The sequence below is a fragment of the Nilaparvata lugens genome, chromosome 6, assembly GCF_014356525.2.
Source record: "Nilaparvata lugens isolate BPH chromosome 6, ASM1435652v1, whole genome shotgun sequence".
NCBI lineage: Eukaryota > Metazoa > Arthropoda > Insecta > Hemiptera > Delphacidae > Nilaparvata > Nilaparvata lugens.
Genome location: NC_052509.1, coordinates 43,595,802 through 43,617,966, shown reverse-complemented (window position 1 = coordinate 43,617,966; position 22,165 = coordinate 43,595,802). Strand labels below are relative to the sequence as shown.

Below are 22,165 nucleotides of genomic sequence, written 5' to 3'. Positions count from 1 at the left end.
GATTTACATTCGGCTCAAACAGAAGCCTCTCTAAATGGAGGTAGAATGATAAGGTTGACAACTTTCAGTTCTGTTGTTTTAACATTTTTTCAAATCATTTTCAAAAATTTCATGTAGTAACCTTCTATTGTGTTTGACACTTCTGGCGCTATCATAGCTTCACCACTATTCTGTTCCACAGTCCTATCTCTTGCAGTCGTTAACTATATCTATAATAAAGTAAAGAGCTGGCTTATACACGTACGGGATACGAAAATTATGTTTGACGCATCATCACGTCTAAGCTACTGGACTGAAACTAACTTGCAATTTTGCATGTAGATTCTTAATTATCCAAGGATGGTTATGTTATAGGCCTATTTCTATTCTTCAAAATTTCATTACGTCAAGTTTTCAGTTTGTCAATTTTTAAAAAAGATCCTTGCGGAGCACGGGTTTCCGCTAGTAGAAAATGAGAAAATATCTCATGGTTATTCGTGGAATGTAAATTCTCAAATTTATTATTTTTTTATTCGCAGGATATAATATTGTAATGTTCTACAACTTATATTACCTGGCACATGCTGTAGTATACCCATATTCACAATTTCAAATTATTTTAATTTTTATCTTATCCATTTTTTTAATAGATTTATAGATTCATTTTTAGTATGTTTTTGAGAAATAATTATTATTATCAGTAGAGTGATGAGTGTAGTGAGTTGAGGCTAATTGCCACTTATCATTATCAGTGAACGTGTCCGATACAGTGATAATATTATTCCCATGACCCCATGAGCTCTAATGGGACTAATCATGCTCGCTCGGTTGGGCTGAGTGAGTATAGTACTATTCAAACTCATGGCATTTATATTTTCACTTTACCGGGAACTGAATCTGATGCTGATACTAAGCTTCTAGGCAACAGACATAAGACTGAAGAACACTCCATGGATAGACACAAAGATAGGCCTACACAGAAAACTCTCATTATTTAATAGGTAACAATCAACTACCGAATTGATATTTATAATGTATCTATCAAATTTATAGTGGCCCAGTGACTGTTCAAACTCACCATTGCTGTGTGAGAGCGTCACAAGCGCTACAATACAACATGTCAAGATTCCCTGGGGAAGAATTCAGAGAAATATTATTCGGACATTCGTCGACCCTGGTGTCCTATTGGCACCAGAAATTGAGGGGGGCTCAAAAGGGGACCAAGGGGGTCGAAAATGGGTTAAGGGGGTTCGTGGAACGGGCAACACCATCGCAGGGGAATAAAGAACAAAACGACACCCTCGAGACGTTAGCCGAGTACAGGCAACTTGTTTTGGCTTTCAAATTGGCATAACAGAATAATTCAATGATACGCACATTTTGCCAACTCGCACTCAACTTCTGATCAAGTTCACCTGTAATGGGTTTTGTTCAACGCCATGTTCAATCGTTCAATGGGTCTTCGTAGTGCAATATTCGGCTACTTTAATTCCTTTTGCTAAAATTCATCATGTATTCTCCACATTATTAACCGCAATAAAATATACTCTATGAAATATCCATACAGTATTATTTTCTATTAATCCTCGTTAAAATACTGATCAATTTCCAATAAAAATCAATTACTGTATTCAAATACTTTAGCTAATATATTATCGAATTGAAAAATTCTTAAAACATGTTAACGAGTATACAGGTCATAAAATATACGTAGGCTACATAATCTTCAATTTTTAATCTGTACTAATGCATAATATAATCTATTAATAGAAAACTTGAGACTTGTTGATAAGATTATAAGAGATATCAATCTAGTCTCGACAAAAGACCCCTTACCTAACATTCAACAACCAATATAATTTTGATTTAGATATTATATATGTCAGTATGTGATATATTTTTATCAACTATATTATTTTGTAATCTATTTTTTCATGATAGCTTGCGATTCTTATCATCATTGACAAACATTCAGGAACATCCCTTCATGAAGATCACTCGAGATTGGCATTTTGATAGATCAGATAGGCAGATTTTGTTCCAATTAATTTTAATCAGGGAGATTGGCCCAAAATACACCGAGTGCGATGCTTGTACAATATTAATAAGGGCTGCCTACGTTATTTTGAAGGGTAGCAACTGTTTACATATTATCCCTCTCAACCTGATGTACGTCACGTTCCAGCTTAGATTTCGGCTTAATATAATATCAGATTTCAGTGATCACAGGTGCAGTTCTGAGTCACGAGAGAAGCAAATGATCCTGATTGAAGAGTTGTTTTTATGTAAATGTACGATATTCCAAGTATGGATTTTGAATACTTTTAATATACCATTATAAATGTTGACAACAAGTACTGTGACAACAAATAAAATTTGAAAACTTTTACTTCTAATACCTTAATTATAAATAATTGAGATCTATCAATGTCAATCAAAATCCTCTCATTTCAGATACTAGTTTCTCATGTGATTCAAGCTAATGTGCAATCATCACGAATGGCGCAATAATGCAAAGAATTTACAGATTAAGTCCACACGCTGGCTTCAACATGATGGCCGAGTATGTCATGAGCCTTATTTTAATGATTCTCATTCAACAAAATCCTCCAATTAGTTTCCTCAATTTTTGTATTTCGGAAAAATTTTAATATTGAGAATGATTATTGTGCATTCATGGTTTGAAGAAAAATTTGTGAAAATAAATAATGTCAATTAAGACTGTAAAAATGCATGAGATATTATGCATTGAATTATTTCTGATATTCAAGTTGTGAGGTAAGATTTCTTCTTACCTTAAAACACGAAAAGGATGAAAAGCATCAAACAAGAAGAGGAAAGCCATGTAAAGTTTCTTCAAAAATAGATGTTGAACAGGTGTCATTGAGAATTGATTGATTGATTGATTGAGTACTTTATTTATGTAGATTACAATATATACTGTCTTATACACTTATATACAATAGCTTACAATACAGCAAAATTATAGATGAATTTACATGATATAGACTAAGAAAATAATTATTGAACTGTATATGATATGAAAAAGCAATTTGTAATATAATAACTATAGATAATAATTATATTGTTATGCATCTACATAAATTGGCGGAGCTTTGGACATATCAATGTCCATTATTCGGAAAGAATATTAAAAATATCCTCCCCACTAACTCTCTACCAAAACTGAGAATGAAAGAATTGTAGAATACTCTCTTTTGTCTGAACAATCTCCATTGTAATATTACATTTTTTCTCGATTAAAATCGAATCTTCAATTCAAGATTTATAAAACTTGATAGTAAATATCAGAGTAATCAATATGCGGACAACTTTTTAACTGAGAATTTATCGTAAATAATTGTGTTGCACATTCCATGGTATCACCGAAACTGAGTTAACAGAATTAACAGATAAATAGATCATTATAAATATAGAGGATATATAAATTTAAAATAACAGTTTCGAAATAAAGTTTTATTGAGAACAAATGTAAAATGTAAATTCTAAACTTGTAATTTATATTTTTTTGGAATTTAATATCGGTGACGTGTTCATGACGTCGACACTGGTTTTGAGGTGGGGCTTTGCTCTGTACTTGTTAGGTTTCTCTCTAAAAAATGGTGGCTGGCTATGTGTTCTAATTTTGTGTTCTCTGAATATTTTTCTATTTAATTGAATTTTTAATGTTTTAAATTGAGTTTTGAACAGTTTTATGGTGTTCTAATTTTGTATAAATTGTGTTGTGTGTCTACAAGCCTATAGCCATTGTTTTTCAACTATATAAATGGATAAGTATTTAGCTTGTAATGATGCTAGATGCTTAAGTGTGTATTGTTTTGTGGATTTGTGTTGTATATTGCCAAAATTCTTCTGAAGATTATAAGTTGGTTTGCTCTGAAAACCGGATTTCTCATTCATAAGCAATAGATCCATTCATAGTTTATCAAGAATTTACCATTTTGGAGCCGATAACTTCCTTTAGGTTAATAGGTGTGAAATGCTATCCAACCTATTTAGGAGAAATTGGTAGCACGGCAAATAATACGCCCTGGTGTGGGACTCAAACAACAAAATATATATCCCTGGTTATGAAAAATTATTAGTAGGCTGATGTCTTGATAGGTTATGAATGGTATACTGCTGAATGGGAGGTCAGTTCTGGAGTGGTCAAGTTTTAATGAATATTACAAGTTTTAATGAATCAGTGCATATTACAAAATGGCAAACATTAAAAATGATCTGAATCTTATAGCGTTCCTAACACAAAAGTTTGATTAGCTAAATGCTAGATTTGATGAGCAAAATGCTAAGTTTGATAAGCAAAATGCTAAGTTTGATAAGCAAAATGCTAAGATTGATACTACTTCTCTCTGCAGTAGCTGGAATAAGAGGATAAATTAATTAATAAGAGAGAAGAACATGGATATTTCCTGAATTAATGAATTGGTATGATTTTTCCTTAAGAATTACATTATTAATGAAAAATAAATTTTGAAAATAATGTGATAGTCAGATTGTTCAATAGAGTAAACTGATGATTATTGAGTGGGAGAATAATAATTTTTTGAATATAACAAGATATTTTGTGGTGGAAGTAATCTGTATTTTCGTCCAATTTTATCAGCCTACTCAAGAAAACTGCTAATCTTTTACTGATGATTTTAATGATTGAATAACGATGAATGAGCTGTTCTGTTCCAAGCAAAGAAGCAAGATCAATGTGCTAGGTTTGATGATATGAAGCAAGAATGTACTAGTATAAGACTAGAGCAGGTTAGTATAAACCTTCTATTAAAAGATACACATGAAACATTGATTGATAATCATGAAGATGAAAACAAATTGAAGCAGGATGATAGTAGTGTTGAGATACAAGATCAATTATTTCAAGTTTCAGATAATGTAGGCCTAGTTACTGTTATTGAAAAAGTAAATCCTAGTGAGATAGTAGAATTGAGTGATGTGGTAGGTAGGGAGTTGTCTTTATTGAAAGTCAACAGTAAAGAAAGTAATTTTGCCAAATTGAAAGTTAGGAAAACAGTGAATAAAGTGAATGTTTACATGAGACAGGTTTCTGTAGAGGTTAGGAACAATCTAAACAAAATGAATCTTGCTTTGTATCAAGTTGATGAATTCAACTTTCAACTAAAAATTGAAAAAGTGTATGCAAAGCATTATCTAGTGAACATGACTGACTTTTGTAAGCAAAATGGCTTTGTTGAAACAAATGAACCCATGAATAAAATCATGTTCTTGAAGAAAACAAAGCACAAAGTCACCATTGATGGGTTAGTATTCAAAGGTTGTTTCAAGTTGCTTACTTGAAAGATGATGACAGTGAATCACATGATGAAAGGGTATTCCCCAGCACTATGTTATGATTAGGAATCCTTTGTTATGCCGGGATTCAGAATAGCATAATCGCTACGCAGTGTATGGTAAGAGTCCATAATTGTGTCTTTTTTCTTTCCTGTAGCCTATTTTTCTTGGCCCTTAATCGTTTCAAATTTCGATTCTTTCCTGTCTTTGTATAATGTTCAGTAAATTTCTTCTATGATGCATATCTTAACCAATCTTGTCCATAGTCATTTAAATTTGTATATTTTTTTCTGAAATAATTTTGGAAGTTAAAATAGTAGCTTATTTTCCTAATCTTTAAATTGTTGATAAAACTTAACTTTTCTAAAATCTATCTATTGTAGTGTAAATAATTGTTTGCTTGTGGTATATTTTTTCATCATGTATTGCATATTTTAATTATGTCTATTTTTTGTCAGGTATCATATTAGGTAACTAGGTTTTTCAGAGCAAATTATGTCCCATTTTCTCATTTTCAGTATATTTTTATTAAATATACTTCCTTATGAAAGTTTAGTACTGACATGTAGGATAGGCTCTAATTAATCTTTCTCTTCCTTGTATTATTTAGGAAATTTATTTACTCAATTTTTCTTTTTCTCTTATTTGTATTTTTTAGGGAACTTATTTACCCATTATCCATCTTGATCGTCTTTGTATTGTAATATTGAACTGTTTGTACTTATTATACAGTCTTCAAATTCTGAAATTATTAAAAAAATAAATGGTTCAATTTAGAACATGCTGAAATTTAATCTTATGTATAAATTCTTTTGTTATAAAACTTCAAAATTTGAAAGTATTAATGAATTGTGTCGCCATATATATGAGATGTTCAATATAAATTAAAGTTAATTTGAATAACGTTTTCATTAAATAAAAACGTTTTGTCATACGTTTTTAATTGAAATGAGTTAAAGGTTAAAATTTCCCTAAAGTTTTTGTAATTGATGTCTTTTTCTAAATTTTGAAACTGTTTGTTCTATAAATTTTGATATGATTGATTATCGTTTAAAATGGATGCTGGAGTGTATGTAGAAATTTTAGTGGGGCTTGTTGATTAGAATTTTACTGGTATGTGATTGTTTTTTGAGATGGAAACCCATTATTGCCTAAAGAAGGAATAACAGAGGTTATGACTTAGAGAGGCAGTAATGAGATAATATTTTTTGTGTTGATTACTTATTTAAACTGATTACTTATTTAAGTTGATTGCCATAGATGCAAAATAATGATTAATAATGTTGATTGCCATAGATGCAGATGTTTACTTATGAATATTGATTGCCTTTGAAGCAAAATATTATTGATGTTTTGAATGATTTCTTGTTTAATGATTGATAGTAAAGTTTTGTCATGAAATGTAGTTTGTGTTTAGAACATTGAAAAGTCGAAATAAACTATAGTATCCAACAAACGATGATTAATAATATTGAATAATTTGCTTTTCATAAAATATTTGAACAGTGAATAAATGGAAATGAAATTATTTTTCTATTAAAATTTTGTAATTGATGTCTCCATTGAGTTTGAGGAAATTTCACAATTTATGTATTGCTGACTGTATAATAAGATGTTAACAAATTTCATTTTTATATTGATTATATACTTGTAAATAATTTTCATGTGTATTAGATTGTATTGGTAGCCTAATCAAAATTTTCTTTTTAGTTGATAAGCATTTTAAGATAACAGGTACAGCGTGGACATTAACATCGAAATAATTATCACGTGAATCTCGAAATCAACAACAAGTGAACGCCATGAAGAGTGTTAAGAACATTTGGGTGATTATCGAACTAGTGTGACTCATTAATTGACTATCAACGCCAATATCTACGCTGATATCTATACAAATGCCAATGCCAATATCTACGCTGATATCTACACCAATGCCTACGCCAATATCGATGCTGATGCCTATGCCAATATCAACGCCAATATCTGCTCTGATGTCTACACCAATGCCAACGCCAATATCTACGTTGATGTCTACGCCGATGCCTGCGCCGATGCCAATGCCTGCGCCAATGTTGATGCCAATGCCTACTACAATGCCTACGCCAATGCCGACACCAATGCATATGCCAATGACAATGCCAACGCCTATTGCTGACCATGTAACTCAAACTTCAACACTACCACATTACCTGGAGGTAGTTGCCATCCATGTTCACATTCACAACTTTGAATTCAGAATAACAGTCACAGTATCATGAAAGAATTGATTCAAAAAATTCTCTCCTAAATTATTCCTGTATGCAGAACTCTAAACCTTGAAAGCTGAAAATATAAAAAAAACCAAACCTTACCTAAATTAATCCTCACCTAAGTTAATCCTGTATGCAGCATCTATCTCTTTTCCAAAAAACAAATTACATTGTCATTTCAAGCCTGAAATGTACATTGTATAATTATATGATTCAAAATTTACGTGACTCTGTATTGAGTTTGGTATGCAGCCGTCTACTACAAACATGAGGCAATGCTAACTGAGATGTCACCTGTATCGAGTTTGGTATGCAGCCATCTACTACAAGCATGAGGCAATGCTAACTGAGATGTCACCTGTATTGAGTTTGGTATGCAGCCGTCTACTACAAGAATGAGGCAATGCTAACTGAGATGTCACCTGTATCAAGTTTGGTATGCATCAGTCGACTACAAGTATCAGCCCAACACTATGAGTATTCGGATCAGCCCAACACTGATGTCATCACACTGGAGTCACACTTAACTGAAATTCATACTGAGTGCCTTAACGGACTGTTTTCCAAAATTTGCATTGATAAAATCAACTGTGTCAATAGTGAAAAAAATGAACATTTTTTGATTTATTGAAATTTTATGTGAAAATTAAATGTAACAATTCATCAATTCATTTAAAAAAAATATATATTTTTTTTGTTCAACATACTAAATTTTCATGCAATAAAAAATTGAATTTTTCTATCTATTAAATTTATGTGCAATTTCAAAAACTGTTCTTTATATATATTAAACTTTCTGTTGAGATATTTTCCTTTAAATTATAAAGCTAAATCAAAAGTAATTTTGATATTCTATACTTTGAAATATTTGTTTGGAAACGTATAACAAATGCTATTGATGAATTTTTATAATAATTTTCAATATTTATAGGATGACATGTAATGTTTTTATAGAAAAATTGTTACTGTTCTCGAATTTAATTTCAACAATTTTCACTTGTTTCAATGTAATTTTTTTCTTTAAATTTTCAAACTGTAAATTTTTTTATGTCAAGAGGGGGGTATTTGTAATATTACATTTTTTCTCGATTAAAATCGAATCTTCAATTCGAGATTTATAAAACTTGATAGTAAATATCAGAGTAATCGATATGCGGACAACTTTTTAACTTAGAATTTATCGTAAATAATTGTGTTGCACATTCCATGGTATCACCGAAACTGAGTTAACAGAATTAACAGATAAATAGATCATTATAAATATAGAGGATATATAAATTTAAAATAACAGTTTCGAAATAAAGTTTTATTGAGAACAAATGTAAAATGTAAATTCTGAACTTGTAATTTATAATTTTTTGGAATTTAATATCGGTGACATGTTCATGATGTCGACACTGGTTTTGAGGTGGGGCTTTGCTCTGTACTTGTTAGGTTTCTCTCTGAAAAATGGTGGCTGGCAGTAGCCTAATATTGGGATTTCAGACGGGCTTTTTTGCGCAATTACCGAGAAATAAGGAAAAATTTTTGCGCAAACTCCCCCTCTCCTCCCCCTCTCCCTCTCCTTCTCCCTCTCCTTCCCCCTCTCCCTCTCCTTCTCCCTCTCCTTCTCCCTCTCCTCTCCTTCTCCCTCTCCTTCTCCTTCTCCTCTCCCTCTCCCTCTCTTCTCCCTCTCCTCTCCTCTCCTTCTCCCTCTCCTTCTCCTTCTCCCTCTCCCTCTCCCTCTCCTTCTCCTCTCCTCTCCTCTCCCTCTCCCTCTCCTTATCTTATCTCCCCTCTCCCAGTGAGGACGAGGGGGTTGAAAAGAGAGAGAGTGATCTTTCCCTCTCTCTCTCAGTGAGGGAAAAAAAATTTCCCTTTTTGGAGGAAAAATTCCCTCTCTCTATAGTGACAGATTAAAGTGAATCCATCTAATGCTATACTGACAGATTAAAGTGAATGCTAAATGAGGGAAAAAATTCTCTACTGTCAAATTAAAGTGAATCCATATTTCTACATCTTTATACTGAGTGAATCTGTATAATTTCCCTTTGAGGGAAAAATTCTCTACTGTCAAATTAAAGTGAATCTGTTACATCTTTATACTGACAGATTAAAGTGAATCCATATTTCTACATCTAATGCTATACTGTCAAATTAGAGTGAATCCATATTTCTACATCTTTATACTGAGTGAATCTGTATAATTTCCCTTTGAGGGAAAAATTCTCTACTGTCAAATTAAAGTGAATCTGTTACATCTTTATACTGACAGATTAAAGTGAATCCATATTTCTACATCTAATGCTATACTGTCAAATTAAAGTGAATGCTAGATGAGGGAAAAAATAATTTCCCTTTTAGGGAAAAATTCTCTACTGTCAAATTAAAGTGAATCTGTTACATCTTTATACTGAGTGAATCTGTTACATCTTTATACTGTAAAATTATAAAGTGATTGCAAATTAATACAATTGGTTTGCTTTCCACCCGACAGTTAAGAAAAATTTCACAAATTTATATTGAAATTTTCTATGTGCTGTACAAACCGCAGGCGTTACTTTTTTTGGTAAGTGTGTTCTCCGAGAATATCTATAGTAAATTTAGTATGAACAAGCATTCCAAAAATGGCTATAGATATCCTCAGACCTATATCACTTGGGGTATCAGCTCTATTGATGTCTTAACAGAGAGAGGTCAATGATCTAAGTTGATCTTTTACATTTTTTATCTGCAATGTCATACAAGCATTTCCAAAGTTCATCGGAATTTGTAACAATAGTTGAGAAATCATTTGCACTACAATAATGTAGATGACCAGTATCTAGTATGTCCAATAATTCGAAAATCTCAGATAAAATTGGAAAATGTACATTTTCTGTTTTTGTTAACGCTTGATCAACATCATCGCCTTGGAATCCTGTTGAAAATTTAATATTTTTTGCAATAGAATCAAATTCATTGAATGAAATTGACATCAAGAGACGAGATAATTTTTTGAATTTAGCAAAGCTAAAACACTGCATGACCTCGATTATGTTATGAACAATAAAATTGATAAGGAAGGAATGTGCACTTAGCTATAACAGAGTTGGCTCTGAGGGGGCGTATCTCTTGATAAGGTAGGAATGTGCACTTAGCTGTAACAGTTGTGTCTGAGGGGGGCGTATCTCGGGTCCTCACTCAATCAAGTCTACACTGATACTAAACCAAAATGTTCGAGGAAATATCTATATATTTGTTTACAACATTTCACTACAACAATACATCATAACTTCATCTTCAATTTTAATCAATTTATCTACAGACAAATTGTATGGACGGTAATAGCACAAATAGTCTCTTATATCGTTTAAATTAACTGTGCTTAGAAAAATGTCTTTCAATTGTTTCGCCAAACTATAATTTTCACTAGATGATTTCTGAATTGCAATTTCGCATTCGTCATACCAGTCTATGCAGTTTTTTAACCTCACTTCCAATTCGTTGTCAGCAGCTAACCACTTTGCCGGATCCATCGTTGTCGAGCGAATGGAGAAAACTATGTGTAGGCTGGCACTATTATAGAATAATTAAACGGTCTTTCTTCATTAATAATTGTAGACAGACAACACGTGCGAGCTTTATGCAGTCTCAGTGCATGCAAGCAATAAACACACTGTAATTCCTTTCCGTTGTAGAAGAATCCATATCGTGCAAAGTTTCTTTTCTGTGCATTCGTATACATAGGCGCCAATTTCATACTTTTCATACGAGTATTCTCACACAAGAAATTATTTGTTTGATACATATTTTTAAACAGCAAAGAATTATAATGTTGGGCACTGTACAACGCACACCTTCCATCGGGTCTATACTTATGTATCTTACATGCATCATAACACCACGAAGTGGTGAAAAAGCTGAAATCGGGCTTGAGAAAGTCCTCCGGTATGCATTGTACATTAGAATGCAATCTTCTCAAAAACTTTGCTTTTTCAGTTCCTTTTGTAAAAATTTTTTCATAACCTGCGAGGTATTCACGGATAATTGTCTCATTCCATTCCAAATCTCCATCGCTCCATTTTATTTTATGATAGTTACATTCCAGCCATGTTACGTCGTTAAACAATTTTGTAGTCAATTCCATCTTTGGAAATGGTGATTTGAAATGAAATACAACATAATTATTGCTCTCATCGACAATAGCAAGTTCCTTTACAATAATTTGATTACAAGTTTGCTTAAACCAGTGAAGATCAACCGTAGCAATTTTCGTAGGTGTCTGCTTTTGCACTCCTTTCTGTTCCTCTTCTCGTTTCTGTTCCTCCACCTCTGGCGTCCCCTCCTCCTCCTCCTCCTCTCCCGACTTCTGGATTGGTGTACTGCTTCTCCTTGGTTCATAATAGAAATTTGTTGATTCAATATCGTAAAGTAGCGACGACTGAGTTTGAGCTTTGTCCAAAATATCAGAATCAAGATCACACTGGATACCAATAGAGCGAGTTTGTGGCTTGTCCAAAATATCAGAACACAAAGAATAGGACATGATTCCTGTTCAAAGGTAAAACTGATAATGGCTTACATTTGGCGCAGTACACACCTTATATAACCTGCAGTGATGCACTCTATCAACAAATTACTGAACTTCTTTCACCATGCTCGTGAGTGGCGTGTACTCCATCACACGATCGCTAATTAAAACGCAATACACGGAAGTATTTGCAGGTACTGCACTATTAAATTCCATTTCAATACGAACATCTGTCGATGATTTCAAATGACTTGGTTGGTGTGAACAATCTACAACAATCAGCGGTGTTGATTCACAAAACGTTTTAAAATCGATTTCTGTTCCGAGTTCGCTATTGATTGAATGATTATAATACGAGGGTGCAAAATCCAGGAACATCTGGTATAAAACTTCCTTCTTACCTAGCAGATTTTCGTATGGATAATACTCACTATTCAAATATACTTTAACATTGTAAATATTACAGCTGTCAAAATTAGATATTGATTTTTTAATTTTATTCTTTCGATCAGTTTGAAATGCAATTATAATATATTTTGGAGTATCAAAATTCGATGTCGTGTGTACTGACCAAGAATGAACAAGTGAATTTTGCAAATTTGGTAATTCACAAATTTCCCAATGGCGGAAACTTAATTTCAGTGGAGTGTCGGCATCGAGCAGTCTCAAAAATTTCAATCGCACATGATCTTCTAAAGTAATGTAGGGCATCCGCCATTGGAGCTTAGTAATTTTTACACTAACCTCTGTACCGGTTGCAGACTCGACGCAATTGAGGTCTGAGGGCGACCTCAATAATACAAGCTCTTGTTTCAAGTTTAAAATTATTCTTTGAAAATCTTCAAAAAATGGAAGGATTAATTTCAACGGCACACAGAAAGTGAATTTATTATCTGTTAGCTCATATCCTGCTCTGTCAAAACCAGCTAAATGATATGTGTTTTTATCAGATGCGTTCTTCACAAGAATAGCTTAATTGTAGAAGTTAAACCAATTAATCTTGATTTGGAAATTTGTTGACCTGCTAATTCGTATCGTATTTCATCAAAAAGGTTGCCCACTATGTTACTGCTTAATTTATAGTCTGCCGCAACGGGTGCACCAGCCGCTTCAGTTGTTACCCCACTTTCGTTAATCGCAGGGGTTGCCGGCTTTGTACAGCTCACCATTCCCTCAATTAATATAAAAGATTTGCAAGGTAGAGTATAAACATCCAGTGAATTTATTCCAATTCGAGCTTCATCAGAGTTCTTTATCTCTTGACCCGAATAAACTGTATGTGTATGAAACTGGAATTTGGTTATGTCATTATAAAACTGAAGCTCTGTCTGTACTAATATCACTAATTGCGGCCCCTCCTGACATGTCGCCAATCAACTATAAAACCTAATCTTTCCAAAGTTCTCGCACTTTTAGCTGATAACGCCCTATTATTATGTTTACTAGATGTTGACGCTATCGCGACCTTTTCTCTACTAAGGTCCTGATTATGCGTACACGTACTATGTGTACGCGGGTTGAAAATAAGATATCCCATTACTTTTGTTTTTCACGTATGTGCAGTCTAATTGTAATTGTATCTCCGCGGAAATCAATAAACGATCCGTTCTGGTCTGTTACCTTTACATTAATAGTTTGAATTCGACGTGTATTCAAAGGTACATAAATAATTGGAGAGGGTACTTCATTTATTAAATAACCACTAGGAACCTTTGGCAAAAATTCGTAGATTATATGTTTTTCTTTTCCATTAGAATAACTGCCACATGCTAAATTACATTCAACAAGAATACTGTCAATGCTCGATATGTTAACCAGATGTTTGGAATAATACCATTTATTTGCTTGTAAAACTACATTATCAAAACCTAGTATCTTAGCAATCGAATCAGAGCGTGTTAAATCAATAGGCTTATCAGAATAAATTTCAATCTTCATAGTATTTGCATTTGCACGTATAATAAGTCTATTCTTCTTCTCATCATAGTTCAATTTATGCTTTATAGACTTTATAATATCCTCAAGCTCATATGCACCGGTATCCAACAAGATTAACTTATCACCATATTTGAAGCTAGAATTTGTTCCTTTGTTTATGTTTGCAATACTATTGTAACTACAAAAATTAATCAGACCGATTTCCCATTCACTATTTTTGTCCAATTCTATAATTTCTTGTAAATGTTCGTAAAGGTTACTTGACTTTGATCTTAACGTTATAACGACCATCTTGAAATGTGTGTTCAACACAAACACTTAATTACAACTGATTTGCAAGAAACAATAACGTGAGATGACCACAAATATCACTATCTAATGGTTGCAGGTGATCCAAATTATAAAATATATTTACTCCATTTTCTTTTTTCCAATATTTGTACAATTCGTATGGAGGTTGTAAATTTCCAATTGGATCAAAATACCATACATTACTTCCTACCTTCTTATATGCAATCCAGTGTGTCCCCGGTTGGCTGTGCTTGTCCAAATTCACGATCGCATTTTCGTTTTTTAGAATTTTTTGGGTAATGCATCTAGCATATATATTCCTCTTAAACGAATTTGTAATAAGCTAGCCCAATCCATTAAATCATAGTTACTCAATTCTCCTTCAATATTCATGGTTTTTTCTTGCTCTTCTTTGACCTCTTCCTACTACCACCCTTCTTTGTTGTTCTACGTTTCTTAACTTGTTTTTGAGGGAATAAACTCACACCATATGATGATGGTGGGGGTGGGGGTGGAATTAAAAGTCGCCCACCACTAAGCGGGGGGTACGGCTTCAAATAATACCCTTTACCTGCTATATGTTGTTTCAACTGAGCTATAGCCTTGCGTCTAATATCATTAGTATAACCTTTCCTTTTCAAATTCTTCTTCTTCTTTCTCAAAGAACCACCAAAGTAATTTTTAGCTTTCATTACATTCGTAACAAAGTAACTGAGACCTCTCTCGGCTAGGGGAGTTTTCGGATTTTTAAAAATTTCCCACGCTGCATTTGCTAGAATTCTGTCAGCTTTGGCTCGATTAGAATTATCACTATTTAGTGAATATGCTATATCGTGGGCCTTACAAGCCTGGTCAAGTTTGTTTATTCCAGGATCTCCACGTGCTAATCGCTTTTCAAGTTTGGTTCCTGGTCCGCAATACTGGTAGCCAGGTGCTATGGGGATTTCAAAGGGTGTTACATCGATCAATTTATTTAAAATAGTTGAAGTAATACCTGTAGCAGCCCCTGCCGCCCCCTTAAGTACTTTCGCGGCCGAGCTTAAGAAGCCTCTCCCTCGTTTTCTTCCACTTTGCTTTCTCTTACATACCACCATTTTCATTACCTTTCAACTCAATGGTTGAACATTAACTAAAGTTAATTAATTAATCATTACACTAACTTAATCTAAAAGAAAAATGGAAATTTTCTATTAGTAATAGAACTATAAAATTGGAAAGAAGGTTAGACCTATCTAAAGAGTAAATCAACTCAAATCAAGTATTATTAGTGATTAGGAGTAATAGCATTATCAACAACGATAAGAAAATATGTATTATTGTGATTTAATAATTATGAGAACTCATTGGTAAGATCAAAAAATTATAAAGCGGCATAATTATTATTGGCGGATTACAAAAATAAAAAATAAAATAAAATGCATGAACATTGAGGTTAGAGTTACTTGTTTACGTTTTGAAAAGAATTAGTCGATCTTGGATAAATCGATAATTATCCGAACCAATACTGAATGAATCAGCTGATTATTCGATCAACCCATATGACCGGTTGAATCATATAAAATTCACTCATAAAGGATATATTATGTATACTAAAGGAAGTCGATGTGTAGAAATACAAATAACTATTATTTCTGTATAAATATTTATTATAATCTAAAAAAGCATGATAAATCAAGAGTATAAAAAACTCATATAAAAACTAAATGTATTATCTATTAAAATCGTATGTTACGATTTATTTATGAATTCAATTTAAGATAAATACCCCATATATCTGTATAAAAACTTCTTTTATTAAATTTTTTCTATTATAAAGCCGAGGAAGCCCTGATTCCCAAGGCAACCAATTGTATTGAGTCTATTAAATTGAGGGCCAATCAGAGAGTAGCTTATAGAATTATTCTAGGAAGAAGCAAATTTTTCTGAAAACCTCTTTCTTCTGGCTTAAGATCCCACCTCGAGAGGATGCACATGGAGTTTAGGGTCTTTTCTTATTCCTTTTAAAAATTTTTTAACGAATTATTAAGCCAAACCCTTTTTTAAATGTAATGTATGTTTGTTGAATGTTAATTGTTTGTGAACTCAGTGCTGTCAAGGAGTTCGTAATTGTAAAGATTCCCATAAAAATAGCTTTAATTCGAAAGAAACTTATAAAAATCTGGATCACACGTTAGCCCAGCAGTGACGAAAAGGAGCCTACCTAATTAATTATTGGAAATAATTAATTCAATCCACGAGAACATCCAGAACTTCAGTCAGTGAGTGATAAGTCAAACCAAATGAGCTCATTTGTCTACGTTCAGTGGGGTAATAATTAATAAAAAAGCGCTATTCCAATTAATTAGAGTTAAAATAAAAAGTCACCACGTGTTGAACAATATCACATAGTTCACAAGAACATTTTATAAATTTATTTATTATATGTAGGAAGCTTACTTCCATGCACTGCCCGAATTCATATTAAAAGCCCTGAGATCTCATGTTCGAATATTAATTTATTAAATATTAATTTTGTTTATTGAACAAAACATATCATATCAAACTTATAGACCGAACAGGTTTTTATCTGCAGAATTTTATATTGATTGGAAGTCTAAGTACCAGTATTAAATATAATATATTTATGAATTTGAAATTCATTATTGTGAATATTAGCAAAGCCTGTGATAATTATTCAGATTTTAAAAATAGATTATTTAAGTGAATTATAGTTATATCGAATATTTTATGCACATTTTTTCTATGGGAATATATTTTGTGTTTTATGTCAGCATACAAACTTATAGAATTTTTTATTATATCCCAACTCATCTCGTGTTATATAGTTTGAGCTGTTTTGGTACCAACAAATATTTAGCAGCACTTAAAATCATAGAATCAAATAATATTAACCTTATTCAGAGCACTCAATATTTATCATCCTTTGATGATATTCATTTCATCAGCCAGAACAAATATATTAAGAAATTATATTAATAAGGTTCCAGTTATATCATATAAGGATCCAGAGAGCTTCAAGAACTGGCGTTGTAAGTTCTAAGGAATTTTGAAAGGGTATATTGGTGAATACTTGTACTCACGACGAGCGTTTTAAGAATCAACTAGAAACAACTATAGTTGGTCCTGATTATTCTCTAGTGGTACATGGTTACTGATAATCAGTCATCAAATATTCTTTTAATTTCCTTACTGGTATTCTTCAAAAACTTCATAGAAGCAGCGGTAAGAATTATCAATCCCTGGTCCTTGAACCTTATGGTGATTATTTGTATTTATAAAATTCATGTTTCTACCACTGAGCTAGAGCTGAGGTTTGAACCCAGTAATTTTGCGAGCCGGAAGGCCTTAATTTTTTGTGAATTTATTCGCAAAAGAGGGAATTTAGAGACTGCTCTTATAAATACCAGAAACATCGTATTATCTGTGAAGGAATTGCAATCTACAACTTCTCACAATAGCTTCATAACGTGGGACTCTATCATAAGAGATAACCCCCCCAGGAGCACAACTTCACACAATGGCACCCAACCAGTGGAGCATGAGGAAAAGCTTACCTACTCAATCTTACTATCAATGATTAATGAAATTATTGATAAAACTGAAAGCTGCAAGAAACATAATCTGAAGTTGTTTCGACAAGATATATCTGATGATCTATTGTAAGTTTCTGGCTAAAATAATTGAGTTGCTCTTCAAATTAAAATTTTTCAAGCTGCATAAATACAGACAAACTGTATCACACGAGTTTGAGAACATAATTCTCATAATAGAGAAAATTGGATGGAAATTTCCATAAAAGTTATAGTAAAAATTTTGATTTTGATCTTTGAATCTAGACATTGTATGCTGACCAGGGTTATAGGTTATTTGAGGCATTATAATACTATCGTTATTCAGGAGGATAAGACCCTAATTAAAATTTTAAGAACTATATTAGTGTAATTTGTAAGCCATATCTGTCTATGTTGATAAGCGTACCTGTAGCACTAGAAGGTCTTTTTGTAATATATGTATATGACACTTGAAACTTCAACACAACACAATTTTATCCAGAATAGGCACTATCACTGAATCCATTTTAATATTCCTGAGACTTGGCAACACACTTGGCTATTTACTCGAAGTTTTCCATAATAACGTCACCATGAACCAGTCGCCGGCTAACTCGCAAATTTCCTACTTCAGCGAACATCCCCAAAACTATGTAGCCACGACACCGGCAAATCAACAGCCCCAGGACGATGCAGCGGAGACCCCACGAGAGAGAGAGGGAGGCAGCATATGCTCCATCAGTTTCGACCCGCAAAACTTAGCCCAATTGTCTTCTACGAAGATTGATAACGTCGTCGATGCGAGTAAGTCCGATGAGAGTCCGGATGAGGGAGTGAGGGCGTCCAACCCGGTACCGGCGTCTCCGCAGATCGCTCCAAGCGTCGCCGAAGGAACGGAGAATGCCGCTACCCAATCGCCATCCGATATCGCCAGTCAACCGCCATCCGCCACCAACCTGGAAAAACGCAATACAACATTAGACTCTTCAGTCGGTTACATTACCAATCTTATGGCAAATGATTCTACAAACGAACTCAAACTCATGCTCAGTCAAATCTTAGCAAGACAGGACAATGAAGCGAAGGCAAACCGGGAAGCTATGCAGAAAAATAGTGAAACTATCACTGAAAATATTACCAAGACTGTACAAGAAGGTATTAAAACCATGGATGCAAAATTTTCTAGCTTCAGGGAGGAAGTGAGAAATATAATAGATACAAAAATAGATACTCAATCTGCAGTTATCAAAAAGCTAGAAACTCGTCTAGATGATGTCACCTGTCAAATAAATGAACGGTTGGATGACGTACCAAAGGAAGTTGAAAAACAGGTGGACGTATTGGGTAAGGAGCTGGGCACCGCTATCATGGGAACGGTCATGGGAAAGGTGTTAGAAAATAAGGGCGAGATAGAGTCGAAAATGGAGGAAAATAATAAGAAAATAATAGAAATAGTCAAGGAACAAAGTAACGTGCAGGCATGTATGGCAAATTTAGCGGAGGAGGGGGCAAAATCAAGTGAGAGATACAGCATATTGGAGAATGCCGTAGTCGGACAACAACTAAAGATAACCACATTATATGGCGAAGTGAATGAGAACATAAAAACTATAGATGATAAATGGACCGCAAGTGAGGAAAGAGTCTCCAGACTAGCGACATCCATGGAAAATATTCCAGCCAGCAGAATACATTATATACCGATTGAACCAGTAAATAGCACTCAACCTTTCCAAAATCTTGGAAAATTTGATAATTCCTACCGTCACATGCAACCCAAACCATTTGTGGACCAAATAAGAGCCGTTCAAGAACTGACACCCACCTCTTGGTTAATGTGGCGTTTCCAATTATCCAGTCTACTACTCGGCGAGCCGCTGATGTTTTTCCAGAGCCGGATGCGAGATATCAACAGCCTGGAGGACTTCATCTCCCAGTTCCTGCAACAGTATTGGAGTAAATGTAAACAGATGGACGCATTGTCAGAAATTATTTTATGCACTTATGATAGCAGAAATGGACAATCCTACACTGATTTTATAACAGATTTGATGAATAGAAACTATCAGTTAGACGAATCTCTAGCTGATTCATCACTGGTCCACATCTTATCAAAAAAGCTTCCTTTCAATGTTCGTATGACACTGGCAGTATCTTCGATTTCCAGTTGTGAAGAACTGATAGAACATTTACATTCTATCCAATCAGCTACTTCTGAGCCAAATCATATAAATAAACAAGCAAGAAATTTTAATCAGCAAAATAGTAATTTCAAACAAAACAGTAATAATGAAAATCATATAGCAAATGCTAGAGCAAATGCGCAAAGAGCGAAGTATACTGAAAATAATAACAGAGTTCAATCATTTGATAATAATTATAGAAATAAGTTTCAATACCGAAACAGTAAACAGCATCACAAAGAGGCATATTATGATAACAGAGATCACTGGAATAGAAATAATAAACGGAAAATAACCTTCACAAAACAGGACGAAAATAAACAAAATCATAACCAAACAAATACATCTTATACAATAGCACATACAACAAGGACAACACAAAATCAACATGCAAATGACCCACCACCAGACACACAGGAGCCCATACAAGACAGCCTACCACACAAAACCGCCGCCCGCCATGCACTTGAAACGCCCTGTAAACATCAATCCCTCTTGAGCCTTATATTTCCCACTGAAGAACCATCACCGCAGGAAGAGCAACCCGCCACCGAGGAACACCAGGTTACAGTAGAGGAATTATGTAATATGGAGCCCACATGCGATGAACTCGTTTTGAACGCCACACCCGCGCATCAAAGGACCACCACCAAGCATCCGCGCACCGAGCCTACACCCGCGCATCAATCGACCACACCGAGGCACACCAAGGATGGGAAGGAAGACACCAGTGAGTACCGGGAGGACAACATGCAGGATCGGAGGAACGCCCACCGCAAGGCCCGGAGACGGAAACGCCCGAGGCAGACACCGGACGACCGACTGCATGACCGACTACAGGAGAAAAGAGGCATGCACCGCAAGGCCAGGAGGCGGAAAGTCAAGCGGAAGAAAAAGAAGTACCGCGCGCGACGATACCAGCCGCATGCACGTTTCAAACGCCCGAGGAGGATTCCGGACCGAGACCAGGATGGAGGACCGGAGATCGACGGCATGCATCCGCGGCACATTCGCTTTAAAGCAGAAGATCAGCGATGTGACCGGCAAAATGGACATAATAAATGGAATGAAACTGGAGCTACTGGAAGGACTAATATGGATTCATACAGGGTTAAAAACGGAACTGAAAGGAAAACTACGATTGAAACATGCATGGATGATAATAATAAAGTGGACTATTTATGGAGGTTGATAAAGGATGGAAAGTGTTTAATAAGATTAAAAGAAATAAGAAATTATAATAAGAGAGTGAAAGTACCTGACTATTACATGTTGAGAGATTATATTGTTAAAGAAATGTTAAATGTTCTGATGTATTGTATACTATTTGTTATGGCTGTGGTATGGATAAAGGACTGCGTTATAGGTATGATAGAAAATATTATGTTGTTGTTATTAGAAGAATCTATTATTGATGATGGGAAAGGTAATATTATAAAAATGTTTATTGTTGTGAGCCTACTAATTTATAACGAACTGAAACCGAGAATATTAGATGAAAATAAGAGGAAAGATGAATTAAGACTACAGGATGAATCGGAAAAGAACAGATTAAAAGAAACTACCATTAATGAAGCTAAGAATTGTTTGAAAAGGTATACAAGATACCGAGGTTTTATATTTATGAAGAATAAATCATCATAAGGACAGCCTCATCTATAAATAACAACCGGACAGCAGCCGTAACTGAACGTAATACCGTTCAGTTGTATGAAGAAAGCAAACCAAATTTAACTTGGTGGGAAAATATTTCTAATCTCAAACCGTATTATCGAGACAATAAGCGATAAGAATATAAACAATAATATTTGGATTCATGGATCTACCTGTCAACAAATACGTACCAAACAAACACCAGGCAACACACTTATTTCGCAGACGAGTATCCACTTCGAACAACAACACCTGAAAATAAAGAAATAAAAAATTTAGAAACCATTTTTTAACACCTTTCTTATTGATGAAACAAGAGAATAAATAACTTCTAATGTTAAAAAGCCAACTTACCTTCATGTAGCAGGAAGAAACATCAAGATGGCGACAAGTGACAAGCCGAAGCCAACGTAAACCAGCTGTACACTACGAAAACCAGAATAGTCAATGCCTATTAAATCATCAAAGTTGATACCCCGAATAAGAAGATCAAGTGTCATATAAATG

General features: G+C 34.0%; 1 protein-coding gene across 1 annotated transcript; it reads right to left on the bottom strand.

Moving 5' to 3' along the window:
- Positions 1-18,334: 18,334 nt before the first annotated feature.
- On the bottom strand, positions 18,335-21,850 carry LOC120351934. The gene is made up of 3 exons (XM_039430853.1): positions 21,832-21,850; positions 19,648-19,762; positions 18,335-18,778 (listed from the first exon to the last, which is right to left on the bottom strand). The coding sequence occupies exons 2-3, from the start codon at positions 19,750-19,752 to the stop codon at positions 18,581-18,583; spliced, it is 303 nt and encodes a 100-aa protein (XP_039286787.1). The 5' UTR covers positions 19,753-19,762; positions 21,832-21,850; the 3' UTR covers positions 18,335-18,580.
- Between the last annotated feature and the right edge of the window lie 315 nt (positions 21,851-22,165).

Bases quoted from the DNA above. Each gene is read 5' to 3' on its own strand.
- LOC120351934 (XM_039430853.1), bottom strand. From the start codon at position 19,752: ATGAAGTCCTCCAGGCTGTTGATATCTCGCATCCGGCTCTGGAAAAAC. The intron at 18,779-19,647 runs GTGGGTGTCAGT...GCGTTTTTCCAG, and splicing joins AACGCCACATTAACCAAGAG to GTTGGTGGCGGATGGCGGTT.